Raw genomic sequence first — 26,444 nt, forward strand, 5'->3', positions numbered from 1 at the left:
GTTTGGTCCTGACTCCAGTAAATGATCAGCCACGCTTAGATACGCGATTAAGTCCCGTTGTACAATTTAATAATGTGTAAAAATCGTGAAAGTTTAAATCAGATTTTCCTATTGTTCTACAAAATGTAACGCAACGCTCAACAGTAATCGTAGGCAAACGTTCCCAGAATTGTTACCTAACTCAAATTGATTGCCTTCAACCTGACCATTTCCGACAGGCAATTGAAATTGAAAACGGAGCCAAAATCAATTTGCATTTATTAACTAATTGGTTACACTTGCATTAACATTGTATCGCTTAAAATATGATATATCCTTAACTAAGAATTGAAACTTAAAGAAATAATGATCGTGCCTAAAATTTCCAATTGTGACTTTTCATCACAGAAGGGAATGCTTTAAATGCAATAAGGACCGTTTTATCTGAAATTCTAACAGAAATTCTGATATAGTCTCCATCAGATATATCGGAGCAGCCGAGGTGCTCAAAATATCTGAACACGCACTCTAACGCCTTGACAATAGAGGCGTGTTCAGATATTTGTGAGCACCTTGGCCGCTCCGATATATCTGATGGCGACTGTACAATGGTCCTTTATTACACGTGAAGCATAAGGGCCCTTGTCTGATGGAAAGCCACAATTAGGTTTGAGAAAATCTTACGCATCAATGAACCGAAATTGGATGTAAGACAAACCATGTTGTAGAGACCTTAGCTGCATAAAGTATTGCTGCATAGATGGCGCTGTACGTCTTCATATGTTTTGTAGTAACTAGATTGTGAATAAGTCACCACAGATTCTGCAATATAAGAGGACATACAGCGCTAAAACGACATCTACTTTCAGTAACAAATTTACGTCTAAAGTAATTTTCATCTCTTTACGTGTCTTATTATTCTCGTCTATGCCTAAATATACCTACAACTTTTAGAAAATATCAAAATCAGATCAGAGGCGCTACGCGAAAAACTAAAATCGATATTTTTTCTGCCTTTTTCCCTATCAGTAGAATACGCAAGGGAAACGAAACGAAATTTCGATTTTAGTTTTTCGCGGCAGGCGCTCAGTTATTTCAAACGCGATTTTAACCAATAAGATCTTCTTGTTCCTTCTCCCTCTGACGCACGGCGACGGCAGTCTCCACGAGGAGATAGAGACACTTGAACTTGTCGCTGTCCCCCTCTCTCTCAGCCGGCACCACCTGGAGCGACGACCCCCAATTTTAGACAATTACCAAAAAAAAAGAAAGTACTAAAATTTTGCGCAACGGAATAAATAGTAAGACTTCGGAAATTATTTCATCTAAAACTATCAGCCTATTAAAAACCTAAACTCAGGTGATGCCGGCATTAAAACACCCAATATTATAAAACAAATGTGCTTTTGTAAAACAATTTATTTACAATAACAATCTACGACAATTTTTACATACAAAACTAAAACATTTTGAATTATCTTACCAAGTAAGTGTTTTAAAACCGACGGACTAGAGCTGAGCGAAGCGTAGCTGCGGAATAAATCCACCAATAGGAATATAGACAGAAATGTACGCACCAATAATAGCGCTCTGTAAACTCGCACAGCTCTAATACTCACCTTACGGCAATAAACGACTTGTCCTAATGATTATCTTGGTTAGCCAAGCCAAGCCAAACTAACACAGATATTGTCTAAACCAAGTGTGGAAACGTCATCATAATTATCAAATTTCTATAAAAATACGACATTTTATAATGACACCTACAAACTTTGTTTAGGCAATATCTGTGCGGAGTTAGCTTAGATCGACTTCTTGGATAGTTCCTCACCAAGGAGTTGCGGATTTGCAGTGTTGGCCGCTTAGGCCCCTGGCCCTGTAGTAACTACTAGTCGCCCCTTTCTCAGCATCCATCTATTGCCCCTAATATCTTGCCGCTTTAGGCCCGGGCCTACTGCTTAGGGCAAATCCGCCACTGCCACCAAGGTTCCCCACCAAGGTTCCCCACCAAGGTTCCTCACCAAGGTTCCCCACCAAGGTTACCCACCAAGGTTCCCCACCAAGGTTCCCCACCAAGGTTCCTCACCAAGGTTCCCCACCAAGGATACCCACCAAGGTTCCCCACCAAGGTTCCCCACCAAGGTTCCCCACCAAGGTTCCCCACCAAGGTTCCCCCCCAAGGTTCCCCACCAAGGTTCCCCACCAAGGTTGCCCCCCAAGGTTCCCCACCAAAGTTGCCCCCCAAGGTTCCCCACCAAGGTTCCCCACCAAGGTTGCCCCCCAAGGTTCCCCACCAAGGTTCCTCACCAAGGTTCCCCACACACAAAGTCCCCGATCACATATCAGTAGTAGCGACCTCCAGTTCAACGGCGACGGGTGGCGGCGGGCTCACCTGGACGCGGCGGAGCGGGTGCGGCAGCTGGGGCAGGTGCGCCAACTGCGGGTGCCAACCGCCGGTGTCTAGCTTAGAGTTGCCGACCACGTCGATCTCTTCGGACGTGGACACGGTTACTACGGCGCCGGTGCTGGAATAAGGTGAATTTGGGGTTAAGACTCCTAAAGCCAGCTAATTAAAAAGGAACCAAAGATATGGCGCGCCGCGCGAAACTTGCGACGGAAGGTTTGGCCGAAAAGCAGCGTCCGAAATGAAAAGCCTCAATAGTGAATTCTTTATAATAAGACAGTCAGCTCAATACAAAAAACGTCACTCACACGCCAATGTCACGGGCACAAACGATCCAATATAAACCTCACTTGAAAACATGAAGATTACATGAAACAACTAACACTTATAAGCTTTATCGTCCGTAAATCGAGGATCGGATTAATTTTTCAGTTCCTTTACGTTTCTAGATCTACTCGCTTCTTCCGAATAATTGCAAGCGGGACAGTCTTTAGGAGTCATAAAAGCAACTCACTCTCTGTCATCCTGCAGCCTCTCGCTGGAGCAGCTGATGACAGACTGCCAGACGGACGGGTCGTACTTGACCTCCTCCTCGCTGATGCTGGAGTACTCCTCAACCAGCTCGTCTCCGTCGCTCCGGTAGACCAGGAGACCGTCGCCGTACACGTGGCTGCGGTTGTGATCGGTGTTGGCCTGAAAACGAAAGTTCGTATTTAAAAAATGCCACGTTAACCTCTGATACAAGCAGCAAGTAGTCACTTAGAAATCATATAAAAGGACTTAATAGATCTGCTTTGCCTGTCTCTATAAGTACTCCTGTATTTTTCCTGTTCAAAATAATCAAAATGATCTAACGGTCAAAAATAAATGCAGGTGCTGGCCGGGCAGGGCCATCATGGCGGAGCTCTGTCCTACTCTAACTACACTCGTGTGACGTGTACTCACATCAATCCCGATGCCGTCCCACACGACGACGCCCGACGTGGAGGCCACGCTCCCTATAGCCATGTTCCCCATGTTCATGCCCATCTGGCCGTAGGCCTGCTGGTATTGGCCGGGCGGGGCCATCATGGCGGAGCTCTGTCCTACTCTAACTACACTCGTGTGACGTGTACTCACATCAATCCCGATGCCATCCCACATGACGACACCCGACGTGGACGCCACGCTCCCTATAGCCATGTTCCCCATGTTCATGCCCAAACCCATCTGGCCGTAGCCCTGCAGGTGTTGGCCGGGCGCCCATCATTGCGGAGCTCTGTCCTACTCTAACTACACTCGTGAACCATGTACCTACTCACATCAATCCCGATGCCATCCCACACGACGACGCCCGACGTGGAGGCCACGCTCCCTATAGCCATGTTCCCCATGTTCATGCCCATCTGGCCGTAGGCCTGCTGGTATTGGCCGGGCGGGGCCATCATGGTGGAGCTGTGTCCTACTCTAACTACACTCGTGGGCCATGTACTCACATCAATCCCGATGCCGTCCCATACGACGACGCCCGACGTGGAGGCCACGCTCCCTATAGCCATGTTCCCCATGTTCATGCCCATCTGGCCGTAGGCCTGCTGGTATTGGCCGGGCGGGGCCATCATGGCGGAGCTCTACTCTAACTACACTCGTGAGCCATGTACTCACATCAATCCCGATGCCGTCCCACACGACGACGCCCGACGTGGAGGCAACGCTCCCTATAGCCATGTTCCCCATGTTCATGCCCACGCCCATCTGGCCGTAGGCCTGCTGGTATTGGCCGGGCGGGGCCATCATGGTGGAGCTCTGTCCTACTCTAACTACACTCGTGAGCCATGTACTCACATCAATCCCGATGCCGTCCCACACGACGACGCCCGACGTGGAGGCCACGCTCCCTATAGCCATGTTCCCCATGTTCATGCCCATCTGGCCGTAGGCCTGCTGGTATTGGCCGGGCGGGGCCATCATGGCGGAGCTCTGCTTGCGGCCGCGGCGCGAGATGGTGTAGTGGAGGGGGTCGTGGCCCTCACGGCGGATCATCTCGGGGAGGATGCGACGGCGGGCGTTTATAAACCAGTTGCACACCTGAGGACAAGCAGTTTTTTCAAACCACGCCACCGTTGACAACTTGACAACCAAAACATACTTTAAATTTCGTCAGGTGACAACCACAATTGCATAAAATAATTATTTAAACAACAATCCATCTTGTTTTCTTACTATGTATAATATGGTTTATTATGGATCTGACTTGGTAGTAATTCTAATTAGTGAGTGTTAGTTGTCATCTTTTTGATAAATCAGTTTCAGCGGATTTATTGCGTTTGCCTCTATTTCTGACGTTTTTACGCAGGTTACACTGGTCGTGATCGGCGATAAAACTGATGTACCTAACTACTCGACTACTAAGTGAATGAAAAAATATCTTTATGGCAGGAGGCCTGGCGTGAATTAACTTGTGTAAGTATATTCAAAAAATTATTTCGGACCTAAATCCAAAATCCATAAATAAAATGCATCTGGAACTGAGTTGAATAAAATGTTAAATGTGAACAATGTAATGTACCCAGGGCCTAATGAATATAAATAAATTGATGTGTAGAAATATGAAAGTCGTTTCGTATAGCCTTACAGCATAATAACCAAAGCAAATTGCCGAACAATACAGTCTCGAAGAATAGAGCGACATTCGAATTTTTACTTAACTGTGCAAGTTGCGAAATATTTCTAAAAAGCTTGAAAATTTCCCGGAATTTTCAGGAAATGTTTCATTTTGGAACTGGAAAATTTCGGTCCCCATACAAAAATATAAGAAGTTTCCGGAGTGTTTGTAGAAATTTCGCAATTATCGTAACTGTCCAACGGCACATCTCGTTCTCACCAATACATGTGCTATGAGTGCTGTACCTATATATGTCTATCTGTTACCTTTTCATGCTTAAACCGCTGATTTAGATGAAACTTGGTAATGGAGACAGTTTTAAGCCCGGAGAAGGACATACATTTTTTTGTAATTTTTAGGGTTCCGTACCCAAAGGGTAAAAACGGGACCCTATTACTAAGACTCCGCTGTCCGTCCGTCCGTCCGTCCGTCTGTCACCAGGCTGTATCTCACGAACCGTGATAGCTAGACAGTTGAAATTTCACAGATGATGTACTTATTTCTATTGCTGCTATAACAACAAATACTAAAAACAGAATAAAATAAAGATTTAAGTGGGGCTCCCATACAACAAACGTAATTTTTGACCGAAGTTAAGCAACGGCGGGCGGGGTCAGTACTTAGATGGGTGACCGTTTTTCGCTTGTTTTTTTTTTTGCTTGTTTTGTTCTATTTTTTGTTGATGGTGCGGAAACCTCCGTGCGCGAGTCCGACTCGCACTTGGCCGGTTTTTTATCAATCATCATCAACATTCCACGCTGACGAAGGCGCGGGCAGAAGCTAGCGGCACGGCACATAATCAATCAACCAATAAATTTTCTTGACTGTACAGTCAGTGTAGTAATGTCAAAACGAGATCAAACTGCCTTTTTCTAAGTTCGAATCGCACACAATCTATTGTTTGCACCAAGCAAACCTCAGTCTACCGAGACTCCAGCTCCGATATTTTCCCAATTATTTCTAATCAATATACGAAGCTGCACCGGTACTAAGGTCATTTAAAGGCAGTATAATAACAACATTGCAATATTTCCCGACCCCGGTTTCCCCTCGGGGGTTCTAAGAGCTTATATGAAAGGATACAAAGGATAGCATTGAAGCTCGATCGAATGCTTGAACGAATAACTTCGTAAGTGTACAACTGTTGATAGGGCTTTTGAGGGGTAATATAAAAAGGAATTGATGTTTGGTGAGTGTTGGAGTGTTTGTAATGTGTTCAGTATTGTGTCATATTAGCAGGTACCCGTACCACGAGTTACTGACAGTGTCAACATACTGACATTCTGGAATTTACTAAAAGATTACTCCAAATTCTATAAATGCTAACTAAGAAACGCTCATGATACAAGATTTGGTATAATTTTGATTTAATGCTAGTTAACACATTCACTGCCAAGAACACGTATGTGTGTTCATTTTGTATTGGAAATGTGGCGCTTGGCACAGAAAGTGTTAAGGCGAAATTATGCACTAAAGGCGAATTCAGGGTACTTTTGTCAACCCTTTTTTCAATGAACTGTAACATTTATAACGGGGTTTGAAGATGAGACATGCTCTCAGTTTAATATCTATTGAAGAGAAATATGGTAGCTCTCTATGTATACTTATTTCGGCTGATTAACGCTGCGTCTTACGAAGCGACGCGGCGCGGCGGGCCCACGGGCGTTCGCGTTCGCAACGAGATCGCCCACGTGGGACACTTCTATAGGTAGGTATCAAAGGATTGATTCACCCCGCGCCGCATCGCTTCGCTTCGCGTTCGCGTGTTGTTTGCCTACGTAGTACGCTGCATAAGCAATAGAACTTACTTGTAAAACGGTCAGGTTTGCCTCCTGACTTAGCGTCAGCTTCTCCGCGTCGCTGGGGTACGCGTTGTATCGGTGCTCGTACAGCCATCTGGAAAGAAGATCGTTTTAACCATGCTGCCATTTGTAAACATAAAATTGTAATATCTATACCTGGGGCCCGTTTCACAAAAGCTTGTAACTTGTAATACAAGAGGATGGATAGAAATTTAACTATTATTCCATTTCTTCTTCTTTTTCGAAATTACTGTCATTGCGTTGAAAATTACCCTTATAAAAATGTCGCTTTTAATAATGCCTCTCGTGACTTTATTTACCTTTCTTATTTCCAGAACGCTGTGCTGTAAATATGTCCCTATTTTAGAAAGAATGTACCTAATTAAGAATTAATCTATTTAAGAATGTCCCCTCTAGAATGTCCCCTCGTTTCAAGAACATTCCCCTCTCAACAATGTCCCTTAAAAATGTCCTCTCAAAAGTGTCTGAAATAACCTCTTCCAGTTCATGAACCTCTGTCGGAACCGTCCCACTCACCTCTTGAGTATCTTGACGGTGTGCTTGGGCAGGTTGCCGCGGCGCTTGCGCACGGCGCCCGCGACTGTCAGAAATAAAACTCAATAAATTTGCTACAAAACCCCCCGTCCCACTCACCTCTTGAGTATCTTGACGGCGTGCTTGGGCAGGTTCCCGCGGCGCTTGCGCACGGCGCCCGCGACGACGGCCTGCGGCGGTGGCGGCGGGTGGTGGATGTACGTCGGGCGCGGGGGCGGCGCCACCAGCGTGTCCCATTCCGCGCCGCTCTCATTTTAACATTAACCTCATTAAGAATGTCCACCTTTCAAGAATGTGCCCCTTTTAAGAATGTCCCCTCTAGAATCTCCCCTCGTCTCAAGAACGTTCCCCTCTCAACAATGTCCCTTAAAAAAACCTCTCAAAAATGTTAGAAACAACCTCTTCCAGTATGAAACTCTGTCGGAAATAAAACTGAGCAAATTTGCTATAAACCCCCCGTCCCACTCACCTCTTGAGTATCTTGACGGCGTGCTTGGGCAGGTTCCCGCGGCGCTTGCGCACGGCGCCCGCGACGACGGCCTGCGGCGGCGGCGGCGGGTGGTGGATGTACGTCGGGCGCGGGGGCGGCGCCACCAGCGTGTCCCATTCCGCGCCGCTCTCGTTCTCGTCGGTCGATGATGTGGACGGGAAACGGTCTCGCGCTGTGGACGTGACGTTTAAGCCACGACATTGAGCGACTCATGACGGCGTCAGCGATAACCATAGGTTGGAGCGAGACAGCGATCTGACCTTTCGTTCCCACCTATGGTTGTCGCAAGTAAGTCCCTGGTCAGACTGTACGAAAGGGGGGGCTGGGACTTAGAATTTTTTTTGACAAAGTGGTATCATTATGACACTATTTTTAAATGATTGTAATGTGTAGATCACGTCAAAATAAGCATCTTTTATTGGAAAAACTTTTCTGTAAAATAAAAAATGGCCGAGTTAGACGCGACCAAAGATTGATGTTTTTAAAGGGAGCTGGGACTTGTAAAATTGTATTATTATAAAAACGTCGGTTCTGGCGCTTCGCCGGCCGCTGCCGCGGCACGCTCGCTTCGCTCGCTCGGCTCGCGCGCTGTATGGTCGCAGTTCTGCCTAACACTCCTCCTCGCTTCGCTCGTCGTCGTACCTACTCCGACCTGCCTTAAAAGCCTGGCCTGCCTTAAGCTCTATCTCCGCCATTTTCAGTTTTAGTAAAAAGTTTTCCAAGTAAAAGTTGCTTATTTCGATGTGTTCTATACGTTAAAATCATTTAAAATATATGTCATAATGACACCACTCTCTAGTCCCAGCTCCCTTTAAAAATATCAATCTTGGGAGGCGTCTAACTCGGCCATTTTTTATTTTAGAGAAAAGTTTTTCCAATAAAAGATGCTTATTTTGACGTGATATACACATTACAATCATTTAAAAATAGTGTCATAATGACACCACTTTGTCAAAAAAAAATCTAAGTCCCAGCCCCCCCTTTGCTACAGTCCAACCGTTTATTATATGAAGCTCGATGTGAACATATTTAACCGTTTGAACGCTGTCAATCAAAAAAATCTAATTACGAGCAAAGATAATTAAATCACTACGTTTACGAGTATGTCACACGCCCAAATCATGAGCCAATAGTCATTATATTGACAGCATACGCCATAACGTGCGTTTTTAGCACTGAAGACCTACTTACGTCATCTTTGGACGCCATGAACGCTTGGTTGAATATACCTTCTAAAGTGTTTTTTATTCAGGTATAGCATCTATTAAAGTACTTACGCAGTTTGATCTTCATGACTTTGATCACGGACCTGCGCAGCGTGGTGAATTTTCTTAAAAGCTAACCGAAGCAAAGGTCTTTGACCTGATTACTTATTTTACACGTCACTTTACACTGACATACGGCACTTTAACACTTACTCTGAGTAAATTAGATTATAACGCGGAGATAAATTGCCAAGACAATTTCATAAGAACGATATAACCGCGAAGAAAATGAAGGAATGAACGTATTTTGTTTTTTTTGGAAACGCTATGGCTTTTGTCAGAATGAAATTTTGAAATTAGAAAAAAGAATTCGCTGCGGTTTTTTTACGGACAGCCATTTGATAAAAAGGAATGCAACCTTTTTTTAATATACAGTTTACAAATGGTCAACAAAAATTATAAGACAGAGGTTGTTTTAAATTCAGTTTATTTTATACAGTGTTACAATATAATGGAAGTACTTTAACTTATAATTTTTTTCTATAATATATTTTTTTACAATATAATAATAATTATAGTTTGTCAAAGGACTGTCTCATTTCAAACATAGACAAAGAGAATCATACTATATTTGTCTTACACTAGTACTAGCACCCAAAAGAAAAGGATGAGTATAGTTTTTTTTTGTTCTCATTTACTGACAAATTTGGTTTGACCAACTATAATATTATACAGAACTTGCTGTACTATAATGGAATTAATGGCGCTATTGCCGGTCTTCTCAACATTGACCTTAGTATAAAAGTACTCGTACCTATAAATATACGTATAGGTAGTAAGTAGTATACCTACCTATAGTCTGGCTAGCCATACTTGTCACTGAAAATAAAAACATAGTAAGTATCTCTTCTTATTCTATTACTACAAACAACGCAACGTATATAATAAAAAATAAACATAAATATTATGTGGTCAATTGTATTCTGCCTGACAAAGCTGTTTACAAAAATACCTCAAAAAGTGGTTTTTATATTACCCAAGTTATTTGCATTTCTAATCTATGTAAGGTCAATGTGGCTAATTCCGTCATAGGGACTATTCCGTCCATTTGCGTTTTATTAATAAATTCAAGACAAAGCTGCGATTGCCTTTAGTTTCAGCAATCAAAAGCAAATGACTTTTTTTCATATGATTGAAAATCAAAGAAATATACGCGCGTGGACGGAATAGTCCCATTGACGGAATTATCCACATTGACTTTAATAAATTCCTAAATTGCTTTCCTCTGACGTTTTATTATGAACTTTTGGGTCACAAAATAAGATTTCCCATACAAAAATATGTCCTATAAAATTAGTTAGACCAAGGAGGTGGTTGCTGGTCTGAGGTTATAATTAAGAACTTAATACAAAAGTGTTTTGTATAAGGAAATATGAAATCACCCTAGTACTGTGCATAATATGCACTTATGCAGTGATAATAATAGTTCTAATCTGTATTTATTAATATCGTTATGGTGGCAAATAAGAACACAGGCTGCCTTATGGGATCCTGTGTTCATTGACCTAGAAACATTAAGCCTAAATACACAGTCTGTGTAAGGTAGTGTAACTGCTTATACTTACTGCAAAACTACATATATAGCAATTATTCTTCCATGAGTGTGTAGTAAATTAAAAAATTAAAAACCCCACACGAAATGAAACGAATGAACTGATTTTTGATAAATTACGAGTAGGTATGCAAAGAGTAAAGTAAGTTTTAATGGTTTTAGGTAGGTATGTCTAAAAACCACCGCTAGAGAACCTACTTTCAAATAAAAAACTGATCTAAATCGGTTCACTCGTTTATGAGCGACGTTGCCACAGACAGACACACAAACATAGCGGTCAAACTGCTAACACCCTTCTTTTTGCGTCGGGTATTAATAAAATGAATAAAATGAATTTTTAGAAAATTCCACCGCGAACACACTTTACTATCTGAACACATCTGCCGTGCTGTCAAAATGACAACTCGTTTATTTTAAATGAGAAAATATATCACCAAACCTTTCCAACATTTACGATTGATATTCAAGTATATATCCACCAATGTGTTGTGTTTGTGTATGTATGTACACCAATGTATTTATCTTCATAAAATCATAGTTGCGTTATGAATGCCAACAGTTATGAAGATCAAATTGCGTAGGTAGAAAACTATGCCATCTGATCTTCACAACATTCGTCATCCACATTTCTTCTATCATCTTGAACGTCGCTGTTATTTTCACCATCTTCAAACACAGTTAAACATTATTTAAACGGCTTTATAATTTAAGTAACATTTTTGGTTTATTGTCAGTTTTGTCACAGTCAGTTATGACAAAAGTTATTGATGTATTTCAACGTGATTTATGTTAGATTTTGATAAAACTGCCCTTCAGCCAGTGTCATATAAGTAAAAACAATTATGTAAGCATTTCATACCATTTTACCAATAGATAAGACTAAATAACTATATGCGTATATTTCAGCTAAAATAAACAACTTTGCTGGTAGTCAATAAGGCGTTATTAATATGAAGATGGCATTAGAAATCGTCCTTATTGTCAAACGAAAACGTGGTGAGTTTTGGCTGAGAACTTCAGTTTTAAAAGTTTGGTAGGAAGACGTACCCGATAACATAACCGTACTTACATATTTTTTACATTTCAGGAATATCTGCTGAAGTTTTAAGTGTATATTAAAAAATATTACCTATCATTTGAGTGTGTATAAAAGTGATACCTATCACGTTGATGTACGTCATTATACCTCTTTGCCAAACTAAAATGGAGTTAGGGCCACTTGGGGCGCATGTTGTCAGGCAGAGTGTTGGCAGGTTGACGAAAATGTGGATGCTTTCGGATGAAATAAGCGCCTGGTTAGCTGGTTGGGTGGATAATATTCGGAAGATTGCAGGTCACTTCTGGATGAGATTAGCTAAGGATCGGTATAAGTGGTGTACTGGAAGAGAGGCCTATGCTCAGCAGTGGGCGATATACATGATATGATGATAAAAGCGATGTGACAAAATTAGCACCCTGAATTCACTTTGAAGACCCCGAGTAAATTTGCAATGAATTTGCATAGTTTGAAGCCTGTATTAACAGGAGGTAAGCTACTATTATGATTACATAGGCAGATTAGGTTAGTTAAGCAATGATTACATATTACATAGTGTGAATGAGGCCTTATGATATTTCCTATTCCTGAATAATCTTCAAATTATTGTATCACGCCTTTTGGCGACGCCAGATCTACACGCCAGATAGTAAGTATCTTAACATATATAGTATGTTCGGAAAGAGAAGAGTCGTGGAATGTATGGGGTCCAATACATTCCACGACTCTTCTCTTTCCGAACAGACTATTTTTATAACTGGGCCCTCCATTTGTTTTACAGAGAGATCCGAAAAGGCGTCCAGCATTGCAGTTGTACAACTGGGAGAAGATCGACCGAAGTGGAGTACAGTGAGTACAAAAGTACAAGCTTTCGAAGAGCTAGCAGAGGCGTGTAGTACTCGACCCGAAGCGTGACGACTTGAAGTTCCGGCCACCTGCGGCCATAAACTACAATTTTGTCTAGGGGTGCCCAGATTTGAAAGAATCAGGTTTTCGATATTTATTTTAAAAAAGCCCAGTTAGCTAAGTAAGGTTTCGGCCAGGGGGGTGTCACTCCGCAGTTTAGGTACATTTGGCCGGCGCGCCCATCGGACAGGTGAATGGCAGTGGGCTGCCGCTCGGCGTGCACGATCGATAGTCGTGTCACGCGGCGCTCGCGCAAAATTGAAAATACACAATGGCTTCGAAACTTACTTCCGTGAGAATCAGACATACTTACTATCTCCGGATAAAAAATGTATGTTTACATAATCAACGTTTGTAATTCCTACATATTTATCTTAAAAATAATAAATCAGTGGGTATAAAGTCAATTTTTTATTCGGTGACTGAAATGACAGTTCATAGTATGAAATGACATTTTATGTTCATACTATGAACTGTCATTTCAGTCTACCGAATAAAAAAATAGACTTTAGGTATAAAAACTTGTCAAGTGATAACCCCGTGCCGACACTCACAGCTCGGTCATAAAACTGCGGCGGCGCGCAAAGGAGATTCACGGTTCATGCGCGGTTATAAGTTTCAATTTTGCTTGCAGGCGGCGATATAGGTGTAATTTTATACCTAAATCTGACTTTTGTGAAGGAGTGAATTTTCTGTACGGTAGTACTATTAGTTATTCTGTGGTTTCGGCCAAAAAGCATAATTTTCATTAGGTATATCATGCGTTAGAGACCGCATCAAATGTCCGGAGAATATAAGGTCTCTCGACTTGCATGTTGTAGAGAGCCGAGTCAATGTCCTGCTCTCCTCAATCTATTCTGAGTTAAATTGGTTGGGAATTGAAAAGTGGCGAAACCCGCAAACAGAACACCCACTTAAAAAATCTAGCATCAGGGAACTTCCCTATTCCAAGGTAACTTATGTTACATCAACAAACACTCACTTAAATACAGATGCTTCTGTATCACAGAATAAATCAAATATTGTTACAGAGAAACAATAGGTGCAGTCAGCAGCAGAAGTTGCTAAGCGGGAGAGGTGTTCAAAATTATCTAGACACACTCTTATTCTCATAACAATAAAGTCGCGTCAAGATCATTTTGAACACCTCGCCCGCTTAGCAACTTCTGCTGTTGACTGTACAGTCACCGACATTAATTGTTGAGCCATTTAGGGTTCAAGTTAATTTGGTTGTCAATACTAATCAGTCGATAAACATTTACGGTGTTATTCATAAAAGTCTGCTAAGTTAATCAGCTGATGATCGTCGTTTGTCCCTCTCTATGGCATAGCGACAGATAGGGATAAACGACGATCATCAACTGATTAAGTTAGCAGCCGTTTATGAATAACTCCATTATTTCATATAACAAAGATTCATACCTATTTATTTACATTCAAACCTTTTTTTTACATACCACATCGGTGGCAAACAAGCATACGGGCCGCCTGATGGTAAGTAGTCACCGTAGCCTATGGACGCCTGCAACTCCAGAGGTGTTACATGCGCGTTGCCGACCCTTTAGAAACCTGTACACTTCCTTTTTGAAGAAGCCCATACTCTAGACCCCCGGGAAAACCTCGGAAGGGAGCTCATTCCACAGCTGGAGCGTCCGCGGGAGGAACTTCCTCTTAAACCGCGCAGTACGCGACCATTAAGGTTCTAGGGTGACCTATACCTAAGAACCTAAACCTAAACCTATACCGAAGATTCATACCTAAGTATTAGCGTTGTTTCATCCGCAACTATTGATGTTGACTTTCCTCTGGCAACCTCCGCATAAAGTTACAATACCAATAGAATAAGCGCCGCGCGCATGGTGTTTACTCTCTATTCTACATTATACGAAGCTGTTTCTCTGCCTGATTCTTTACTCCGTATCCGTACAATGCTTTCCCTTAATTTATTCTACATTTCGATGGTATCTCGTTACATATCTCGCGGTGGCTCCGTACATTAGCTAATCAAACAGTGTTGGCAAATAACACGAAAGCAACGAATAACAAAGCAGGGATGGTATTCTTAACTACTCCTGAGCAAGCGAGCTTTTGACTCGGACAGTTGTATGTCAAAAGTTTTAAATTCTGTATCTCTATCTATCTAATACCTTTAAACGAGCAATTCTTGTTTATTAATTTATTTATATGTAATATGTGTATGTGTTTATGTGTGTTGTTTTTATTTCGGGGATCTCGGGAACGGCTCTAACGATTTCGATGAAATTTGCTATATGGGGGTTTTTGGGGGGCGAAAATCGATCTAGCTAGGTTTCACCTCTGGGAAAACGCGCATTTTCGAGTTTTTATATGTTTTCCGAGCAAAGCTCGGTCTCCCAGATATTATAAATTAAGGAGCAATAGAGATTGAGATAATATTTTATTTTCTAATATTTTTTCGGTTTTATATTGGTACTAGTTGATAACCCCTACAAATACACTTACCCCCTTATTTATAAACGCGCTACAAACCTCATTTAGCTAATAATCGTTTGTCCTTATCTGTCATTTTGACTTATTTGTATGAAAGGGATAAAATATAATTTAACTAAATCAGGCCCGTAAAGTTTTTTTTATGATTAAGGGGTTTATTATATTTCCTCTCTATAGTTCGAATTTGCCTAACTAAATATATAATACTGCCTACTACTTAGTAGTAGTAGTACCTAATACATTTAATTAGGCAAAATGAGAAATCAAATACAAAAATACAGGAACAACACAACTTATGACACTATTCTTGGATTTCCTAACCGATTAGTGATCCATTAATAAGCCTCTTAGGGCCACTTGCGCCAGCCACGGTTAAGCAACTGACCCGGGGTTAACCGGTTAAACTTGGAGTTACCATGGTTACCAGTACAATTCAACACTGGGTAAGCGGTTAACCCCGGGTTAGTGGCTAAGCCTGGCTGGCTCTAAGAGGCTTGAACTCTTTACCTTGGCCAGGGACCCCTATTTCGTCGTATAATAATTGTTTGTCCTAATGTAATGTTACGCATAATAAATCTTGGCTAGAGTCTGTTCGGAAAGAGAAGAGTCGTGAAATGTATGGGGAACAATACATTCCACGACTCTTCTCTTTCCGCACAGACTCTATCATACTTATTCTGGAACCCATGAATCGAATGCTCGCCTAATGATTGGAATACCAAAGCAGGTGGAACGCAAATACTATGCGAAACAAGAATATTATGTTCTAATATGTATTCGTCATTGTGAACTTTATTTCTGAGGAATAAAGTTAGAAATGCCGCAACATCTATTAGCTACAACGGCAAATATATGGAACTTATTGAATTATGTCATGTTTTATTTGACAACATTTTATAATATCGACTAGCGACAATTAATACCAAATCTACTTGTCTCAGTTCTCTTCAGTCTAGTTGTCTTGTTGTCTTGTCGCGTAAAGCCGAATTAAGAAGGAAACAAAATATATGACGCGCCGCACGTTACTGTGACGGAAGACATGGCCGCCGCGCGGCTTTTTTGCTTTAATTTCAATAACTCTGAGTATTTCTGTATGAAATTTTGTTCGTCAGATCCCTAGCTATCTATATCACTAGCTATTTTATACTAAAATTATTATGCAAGGTAACGAACGTATAGTTGGTCAAACCAATTTGTCAGTCAGTAAGAACCAGGAAAACTATACTCATCCTTTTCTTTTGGGTGCTAGTACTAGTGTAAGACAAAGATAGTATGATTCTCTCTGTCTATGTTTGAAATGAGACAGTCCTTTCACAAACTATAAATAAATAAATAAATAAACAAATATAAACAAGATCCCGACTACTTAAAATCCGCCGCACGCGTAGATACTATTCTTCGTTAGCCCGGTCACCCGCTTCGAGCACCCGCGCGCCATCGTTACCTATCTAATATCTATCGGACGCCCTTTAAGTGGGTAACAATTGATCACGATCCACGACCGATATTTCCTTCAATCATCATTTTTGCCAGCAATTGATTTTACCCGTCGCAGGAAAACGTTTTTAAGTGCACATGGCTATGTATACACATAGCATTACGGGCATAACGGCCCACAGATAGCACACGGTTGTTATTCATCGTTCACTTTTTAATTTCGCCGCTTCGCGTGCCGCAGATTCGTGGTTTTTGGCAATTTTGCGCGCGTAGTGTTGTCAGAACTGACTATGCGTATCGTTTCAAAGTGAATGGAACAGTCATAAAAGTATGCTTTTGCGGTATTTGTTTTCCGTGCTTTATGTATGTATGTACTTATGTCACTTTATTGCACATAAACAGGTTTACATAAAACGGACAAAAACAAAACAAAAATAAGAATGTTATGTACAAAGGCGAACTTATCCCTAAAAGGGATCTCTTCCAGCTAACCTTTGAGAAAATGCGAAAGGATCAAACACTAACAGGTGAAAGACAATTTAATATGGACAAATAGCAATATGAGAATTTTGGATACACATAAAGAAAGAGAGCAACAAATAAAGAGAAAACCAGTACTACCTACTCATAAATACGCATAAACTATAAACATACTTGACCCTGCCACCCTGAAGTTTATATTTTAATTTTACCAGGATTTGGTATAATTTCACATATTATTTCTCAAGACAGAGGTAAAAAAGAAACTTTTGGATGTCTGGGAATAATTTATGCTATATCTTTATTCACTTTTATTGGTAGTTTTTTATTTGGATATGGTAATGGTAATGAGTATTTTCTCGAATTTGTATTCAAAATGTGTCCTTTGTGGGGTTCCGTAGTTAACAAGGATTTTAGCCGTATCAGATTATTATAACATTTTAAATTATATTATTTTTATCTAGAATTGTAAATAACTATCTTATTTCAATTGTACCTGTGTGACCTGTAAAATACTTTTTACCAATAAAGAAACTAAACTAAACTAAACTAAGATAGCATGATAATAAGTCCATTTTCACCTCAGCAGCTGGAACAAGGGTACTTTGCTACTTAAAAACAGTGAGCAAAATCGCATTTTGCTCACTGAGTGAGACAAAATGAGCAAAATGCGATTTTGCTCACTGTTTTTAAGTAGCAAAGTACCCTTGTTCGAGCTGCTGAGGTGAAAATTTAATTGTTGGTATATCTTAAGAAAACATGAGTGAATAGAGGTAAGTGATGAAGAAGGAATACATTTTTCGGGTTCTCTAATTATGTTCTCACTGCTGAGGTGAAAAGTTTTGTGAACTACACGAGATCAAAGTTATTTACATCTCGTGCGCTTTTGAGTCCCTTACTACGCTCAAGATTCTAAATTAGATTCACTCGCTACGCTCGTGAATCTACTATAGAATCTTTCGCTTGCACGGGACTCAAAATAAGCACTCGAAGAAATATCAAACTTTGATCTCTTGTTGTACAAATAACTATTGTCTGGTCTGCGGCTTAGCTTAATAGCCTGAGAACAATGTTTTGTTTTTATAATATACTTAACGGATATTATGATTGTCTACATTATCTATATTAGGGTAATTGCGCTAGTTTCCGTTCATGCTCTAGTTTTCGTCCACTTGATAGATTAGCGAATAATACATTGGATTTTTAATTTGCTACTGGTGAAATATCATATTTATGTGATATTGTTTAGACATTAAGCATTGTAATAAGTCCAAATTTGTGCAGCAATGTAGGTTTATATTCAAATTTCGTCAAGTGGGCGAAAACTAGAGCTGGACGAATACTAACGCACCTACCCTATATTAAACATATATATATTATAACGGCCCACTCAAGTATTTTAAGTCGAAAATTGCTCGATCTCAACATGTTTCACTTCATACCAAGGAGCATCCTTTTTCATAACGCATCGCACTAAGCTACTCCCAATATCCTCAATTCACCTGAATGTGTTATCGTAGCTATATAACCTCTAGTTGCCACGCCACGTTGCCTCGTTGCCTCTGCCCAATAGTGGGCTCATCGCTTTGTCTAAGTGCATGCGGTGTGGCGATAAGCGTCATTGTTGTTCTCCGGATCACGAGGCCAATTCAAACTTACATTGTGACATCAAAATGATGTAATCGCGCGTGCGTTTCGCTTGTACTTGTACGTACATGCATTGACGCGAGCGAGACACACGGGCGACTGACGTCATTTAGATATAATTTTGATGGACAATGTAAATTTGAATTGACCTCCATGCTTTAGAGGCCTGATTCTCGTACCATCGCCCAGACTTACCTATAACTGACACTTCGTAAACCTTATTATAAAACGCATAAGGTCCACCGATGGACAGTTACCTAAGGGTGTTGCTGTTTGTATCTAGTCAGCAGCCGAAGTAACTGAGGCGATGAATTAAACCCGGACACAGAATAAATAATAGTACCTACTAGGTACAGAAGGTTGACTCTCTAACAAAACGCGTCTATTACGACATATATGACCGCTAGATGGCGCAAGCGCGAGCAGACGTCCGTTCCGTAGCGGGTAGCGGTGGCAACTACTATGGCTAGACACCAAAATTGGTGTGGGCCGCATGTACTTGCAGCGACGCAAAGGAATCGCGGAATGAGCCACGCTTGACCCCGACAAGATTATATTTGGCCCCGAGATAGTCTCGCTACAATAAACAGTTTACATAATATGGCAATAATGATGTGCGTACCTCATGTAAAGTCTAAATATCTGGACGACCGAGCTTTGCTCAAAAAACAAAAAACTTAAAAATCCGTGTTTTCCCAGAGATAAGACCTAGCTACATCGACTTTTCGCCCCCGAAAAGCCCCATATAGCAAATTTCACCGAAATCGTTAGAGCCGTTTCCGAGATCCTCAAAATATATCTACATATAAATAAATAAATATACAAGAATTGCTTGTTTAAAGTTATTAGATAAGATAAAATATTTACCTACTTGTATACCACCATCATGGTCAAATCATGTTTTAGTACCTACCTACCTATTTATTTAAGAGTTAAATATTTGAGACAAATACCTACTTCTTTTCGTCCATATTCAAGAAAAATATTCATATATTTTACAATATCTGGAAGACCGAGCAAAGCTCGGAAAACATATAAAAACTTGAAAATGCGCGTTTTCCTTGAGATAAGACCAAGATCCATTTTTCGCCCCCGAAAACCCCCATACAGCAAATTTCATCGAAATCGTTAGAGTCGTTTCCAAGATCCCCGAAATATATATACATATCAATAAATATATAAATATATATATAAGAATTTCTCGTTTAAAGGTATACAAGAATTGCTCGTTTAAAGATATAAGATATATGTACCTACATAAATATATTATAAGATTTATAAGGATTCCCATAATATAGAAAACGTAGACACATTTTTATCAAAATTTGTTCCCGTTCTGCCCTTGATCTATATTGAGCGAAAAATAAAACACAATGGAACAAAGTAATGGAAAGATATAAACAATTACAGCGAATGCTATGTTAAAATATTATTTTGTTTTGCCGTGTATCGGGTGATATTTCGTAGGGTTGTCGAGTTTTATTTTATAATTTAACTAGCGACCCGCCGCGGCTTTGGACGGGTTAACAAATTATACACTTAAACCTATTTTGATAGGTAAAAACCGCATGAAGATCCGTTTAGTAGTTTTTGAGTTTATCGCGAACATACAAATACACAAAGTATGAAGTGAAGGGAAGTATGGTCCCTACGTTTCAGAAAGCTACCCTACGCGCTCTGGTATCAGTCAGGGGTCCAACTTGGGACCATTTCTTTTTGTGCTGCTGATAAACGATCTGCCTGTCGAAGTGCATCACTGCACAGTGCTAATGTTCGCTGATGATGTTAAATTGATTAAACCGATCCAAAGCCAAAGGGATTGCGAGGAGCTGCAACGGGACATAGAGGCGGTCTATCGTTGGAGTGTTGAAAATGAACTCTATTTCAATGCAAGTAAATGCGAAATGATGTCTTTCACCCGGTCCCATACACCTCAAATATTTCGTTACAATATTGGCGGCGCCGACATATCACGCTCGGAACAGGTACGTGACTTAGGAGTTCTCTTTGACTCAAATATAACGTTTCGCGAACATGTCCAGGCCGTGGCTAAGACTGCATACAAAAGACTGGGTTTCGTTCTGCGCAATTCAGCGCCCCTGACTGTGGAAGCCACACGCGTGTTGTATGCGGCACTCGTGCGCAGCGTTCTCGAAACGAACGCTGTGGTGTGGAGTCCGCATGAAAGCAAATATATACTTATGCTGGAGCAAGTCCAAAAGTCGTATCTTAGGGCATTATACAAGAAAATACACACCTATTATCCGTATATGTACCCTACTCTGTTTCTGCAGGGACATCTAGGGTACGACTCGCTCCAGCTACGGAGGTTGCTCTCGTTGGCGAAATTCACGATCGGTATTATTAGAAACTTAATAGATAGCGTAGCCCTTGTCGAGGCCTTCATGCGTTTATTTGTGCCTAACCAGTACACTCGCGCGCGGCGCCACCCGCTGCTGGCGGAGGGCGCCGCGCGCACGCGGGCGCACGCGCAGGCGCCGGTCGCGCGCGCGCACGCTCTGCTCAACTCCGTGCTCGAGGCACACTCGGAGTGTGATTTGTTTGCGAGTGCAATTGGACGACTGATGATTGAGTGTAAGAGAGTGATAGAGCGAGAGATGCCTGTAAGTAGTATTATATAATGTTGTTATGTATGTAAATACTTGTGTACCCTATGTATAAGTATTACTGTCTCCCAATTTGTGCCGCTGTGGCTTTAGCTGTTAAGGTACAATTGTCAACTTAATAAACAATAAACAATAAACAATAAACAAACAAAACAGACAAACGCGGCGGGGGACTTTGTTTTATTAGGTGTAGGTAGTGATTTAATTTATAAAAAGTTGTCAATGGAAATTTTAGCACTGTAGGTACCTATACACGGAGGTTCAAATTAGCAAAAAGCTAGTTAGGTAGCTTAGTTATCAAAGTTCTAAAAACACGAAAATTATCCGTCCGTCAAAAACAAATCGTCCCTAAAAAAAAAATTACAGCGGAATAATTATTCGCACATCAGAATGCTTTTTTGCGTTAGTTTTTAGGTTAGGTTAGTAAGTATTGTTTGCTGTTCGTTTAAATAGCACCCAAAATAATTAACTGTATTCACCATTCCTTGTTTTTTTAATTGTTCACCCAGAAATGCGGTTAAATATTTATCATGGGTTTTCGTTATTAAAAGCGTATTACTACATGAACATAACTAAGTTTAACGGGTTGCTATTTGCTTGTTAAAAAACCCAGTGGTAACAATAATATTTTAACATTAAACATTACTAATAAGAAAACGAAATACTTTTAAGTACCTATATTTTTTCTTTCCTCTACCTACACTTTACATCCTACAAATGAAGAGAAGTGCCACCCTAATATTATATTCCTGACATTTTTATTAAATTCTCCAAGTGACAACCCTAGCATTTTTATATTGGACATGAAATCTGATATACGCGAATGAATGACAAACTGTGTAGTTTACTGTAGTAGGGTTTCGTCGGCAATATCGTTCTATAGATAACTGAATATTGACGTAAACTTATATACTTTTTGCAACACCACTATAAAATTATAACATTTTTTCTTTACATCTTTGAGTTCTTTTCGCACTGTAACAGAATGTTTCTGACATTTTTATTAAATTTTGCTCGTGACAACCCTAGTCCGTAGCTTCCATATTGGACGTAGAATCAGATAGTACAGTACTTGTGAATGATAGGAGCAATTTCGCGTGTTTTCTGTTCTATAATGGCGTCGCGTGGCTTTGCCTGCATTTACCTGTTTGTGACAAAAGACCTACGTTTAGTTGAAAAATACCAGTATCAGCTTACAATTATTTACTGAAAATCGCAACTATGAACGGTCGCCCGCCGTATTTTCGGACCGATACGACCTTCAAGAAAAGAGCGTACTCCCATCTTAATCTTAAATACCGGCAATGCACTTGCAACACCTCTGGTGCTGCAGCTGTCTGCTTGTTCTGTTTTTTTCTGGTTGAGGTCAATGTGGTAGCAGAAGGAGTGAAGCTCTTCCTTTCTGGGGGTCTACCGCGAAAACCGAAATACGCAAATTTCGGGGATCTTTCTCTTTTACTCCAATGAAGGCGTAATTAGAGTGACAGAGACTTCGATTTTCGCGGTTATAGCCCTGACTGTGTCTGAGCGCGAACGACATATTCTTGCCCTATAACGGTCTTCCCTTCAATAAATTTCATATGAATAAACTATCTTTTATCTTATCTTATCTTATCTTATGCCGGTCTTCTCCACATTGGCCTTACCGCATTTTTTTCCTAAAACAGATTAACCAGAAGAGAAAATGGTAAATTCAATGAAAAATCCCTCTCCACATTTCACAAACACGGTTATAATAAAACCAAAGCCCGCAACCTTTAATTGCATAACAGGCGTCTGTAGGCATTTAGCAAAATAAAATAAATACACGCCCTCTGGCGGAAATGAAAAAGCACTCGAGTCTAGTGTCGGCGCGGAGCCAAAGCACTAACAAACTGCTTTGTTCGGGACTCGCCTGCGGTAGGAACGGGTAGATGATATTTATTGGCACCTAAAGTCTTCTTCTTCAACCTAGCGTTTTCCCGGCCTAGCGCCAGGGTCCGCTTTCCTGCTCAGTCTTCTCCACTTTGCCCGGTCTTCGGCATCCTCAGCTGTGAGATTGTTCTCTTCCATGTCCGTTATCACGACGTCCAAAGTATGTCTAAATTATGAATTAAAAAAAAAGCACTGACATGCATTATGTAACAAAATTCAGGTTGGTGCCCCTTTAATTATATAAATACCTGTGTTAAGGAACAACGCTCTTGCTTAGTGATTAACACGCTAAAAGCAAAACTATGATGATAAGTTGATAACAATAAAGTAAAACCGGCCAAGTGCGAGTCGGACTCGCGTTCCAAGGGTTCCGTGCATTAAGTCCGACTCACGCTGCACTGCACATTTCTAATAGGTTTTCCTGTCATTTATAGGTATAGAACTATTTTGTGTATTTTTTACAAAATTATAGACCCAGTACTTTCGGAGATAAGGATTAAGGGGGGAATGGTCATTTTTTTGCCTATTTTCTTGAATAACTGCTAAACTTTGAATCCTAAATTTGTAAAAAAAATATATTTGAGATTCTTACAATGAGCTCTTTCATTTGATATGTAACACAATATAGTCTGAAAAACTTTATTTTTTAATTTTCTCATTTGCCCCCCGAAAATGGCCTCCATATTTAAAATTCATTTATTTACTTTACACGTCCATCTTTGGGTCACAAACTTACATATGTGTGCCAAATTTCAACTTAATTGGTCCAGTAGTTTCGGAGAAAAAAGGCTGTGACAGATGGACGGACGGACAGACAGACGCACGAGTGATCCTATTAGAGTTCCTTTTTTTCCTTTTGAGGTACGGAACCCTAAAAACTAAACAATTTAATAAGTAAGTAAGACTAAATATTTATTATATAATGTCAGATTTACAGAATTACACATCAAAGTAACTTAAAAAAAAACATACGATCTAAACTAACTAAAGAAACAAGAAAACTTAAAAAATTAAACACAAATTACACTTAGACTAAATTTAACTAGCAAGTAACTACTAGTAACTAGTAACTAGTAGTATTTTAACTAGTAAGTAAGTAGAACTATGTAATAAAAAATCTAACATGTAAGTAGCATAGAATACTTTAGTTATAAAGTCGTTGACTTACCTTTCTTTGCCACTACACTATATACTTGGATCATTATTTATTTTCCAAGCAAATGAACTGTCAAGTAAAGTATTAAGGTGTTTGACAGTTCATTTGCTTGGAAAAGAAAAATGTTTTAAAATGTATACGTAGTTGACAATTGCGGCTTATCAAGTAATTTTTTTGATAGTTGTGTCTCCGCGAAAAGTGGCACAAAAATGAAACGAAAAAAAAACTTTTTTTTCATCCAAGTTCAAGGAAATGAATGTCTGTAAAAATATGCATTATAAACCCCATTTTATGCTCCTTCATTCTGAATTTATTTGGTTACTCTCGCTTGCTTGGTTTAGCTGAAATAACCGTTTAAAAATTACCTTGATATTTTGACATTTTCGTGGATAAGTCTGGAATAAAAGAAGATCGAAGGCTGATATTATGCATACAATGTTCTTAGGACCTGCCACTACTGCACCTCAAATTACAACCAAATCCCTTGCGGGGGCCAATCTTGTTAGCTTAGCCTGCTAGACCCTTTCAAGGACATTGGGCATTTGCTACTTTAGCCAACAATACCTAAAGTTGCACCACTTAACTCCTCCGGAGGAGTTTAGAGGTTTGCGACTTTAGCAGACCATACAATTGTAATTTGTAATAACGCACCTTCAAAAAATGGAGACTTCTATTCTATTTATGATTAGGTTAAGTATAAATCTATCGAAGTCTAGTAAAGGGTCCCACTTTGTCGCTTACCATAAGGATGAGATTTGCTTGTATCTTTATACGAATAACCTGTCGAAACGTCCTTATGGCAAGCGACGAAATGGGACATTTTGCTGGGAAACGACACTAATAAAGACGCTGGTCGACTTTATAGATAGATACATAGCGTTTATTGGTAAAAAGTAATATTGTACATGTTAATTTGTTAAGAAGACAATAAATTAGTCTAGGTATTTAGTTCCCTGTGAAGAATTCATCGATAGTGTAGTAAGCTTTTTCTAGGAGTAGAATTTTTAAGTTACGCGCAAAGATTTGGTCACTGGCGGAATCAACTATTGCTTTGGGTAATGAATTACCTATATAATTTGGGTCCCATGACACGGAGCGACTTTCGATACTTTGCTAGCCTATATCTCGGAACAAGTAGCAGGTTTTGTCGGCGAGTGCTTTTAGATCCTCATTTAATTGAGTTTCCATGTCAGATACGCGTTTCTAGCTTGAAGCTGTACAGCAAAGGCGAAAATGAGTCCGTGATCGAAGTAAACGGTGGCCGTGAATAGGGGCCCTCGGCGCGCTGTTTAAATATCGCTGTTCGCTGTTTGGTGCCGTCAAGCGAATGAACAGGACAAATCGTTTAACCTTTTGACCGCTATACGTCAAAAAAAAATCGTCACTGACTCGCCAAGGTCCCGCGCGCAAGCGAGGTAAACCTTACTTGAAAGTGTGAAAGTTACTTTGACAGCATCCCCCATAACATAACACCTATAGAGTCTGAGGGGCTAACGCAAAAACCGAAATTCGAAAATTGCGGAGATCTTTCTCTTTCTGATTAATGAAGCCGTAATTAGAGTGACAGAGAAAAGTGCTCGCAATTTGCGAACTTCGATTTTCGCGTTTATAGCCCTGTGCGACTCTTCTATTTCCGCACAGACTCTAGTGGTCCATGGCGCTGTGGGCACGACTAGTTACGACGCCTTTAGGTGTTCTTGGCGATCAAAAGGTTAAGAATCACACGAACCAAGCCGCCGCCATACAATCGAAGTCACAATTTTTTTTTTTTTTTTTTTTATTGAGAAACAAACAGCCTCGTAATAAACATAATTATGAGCAACTTAGCTACTTAATAGCTACAAATTGATTTCTATATAGACCTATAGTTTCCTAATTTACAAATTGTATCGAGGTACAATACAATTGAAAGAATTGAATTTGAAAGGTTATTCTAAAATAGCATGAAATTTGATATGAAAATTCAAGCAATAATAAATCTTTTATGTCTAGGATTAGTACGCAATATAATTATGTAACGGGTAGATAACTAAGGCATCGATGATGGTTTGAAATATAGCATATCTTTCATATAGACTTAT

The 26,444-nt window shown here is 40.2% G+C and overlaps 1 protein-coding gene across 1 annotated transcript; it reads right to left on the reverse strand.

Moving 5' to 3' along the window:
- Positions 1-1,042: 1,042 nt before the first annotated feature.
- LOC134655998 (uncharacterized) lies at positions 1,043-9,458 on the reverse strand. The gene is made up of 9 exons (XM_063511515.1): positions 9,152-9,458; positions 7,854-8,046; positions 7,683-7,749; positions 7,484-7,632; positions 6,836-6,923; positions 4,208-4,450; positions 2,898-3,076; positions 2,372-2,504; positions 1,043-1,203 (listed from the first exon to the last, which is right to left on the reverse strand). Exons 1-9 carry the CDS (start codon positions 9,165-9,167, stop codon positions 1,087-1,089), a joined length of 1,185 nt encoding a protein of 394 aa, XP_063367585.1. The 5' UTR covers positions 9,168-9,458; the 3' UTR covers positions 1,043-1,086.
- Between the last annotated feature and the right edge of the window lie 16,986 nt (positions 9,459-26,444).

This window comes from Cydia amplana, chromosome 17 (genome assembly GCF_948474715.1).
Source record: "Cydia amplana chromosome 17, ilCydAmpl1.1, whole genome shotgun sequence".
Lineage (NCBI taxonomy): Eukaryota > Metazoa > Arthropoda > Insecta > Lepidoptera > Tortricidae > Cydia > Cydia amplana.

Bases quoted from the DNA above. Each gene is read 5' to 3' on its own strand.
- LOC134655998 (XM_063511515.1), bottom strand. The intron at 7,750-7,853 runs GTGAGTGGGACG...GGTTTTTTTAAG, and splicing joins GCCGTCAAGATACTCAAGAG to GGACATTGTTGAGAGGGGAA. The intron at 3,077-4,207 runs GTGAGTACATGG...TTTCGTTTTCAG, and splicing joins GGGACGGCATCGGGATTGAT to GCCAACACCGATCACAACCG.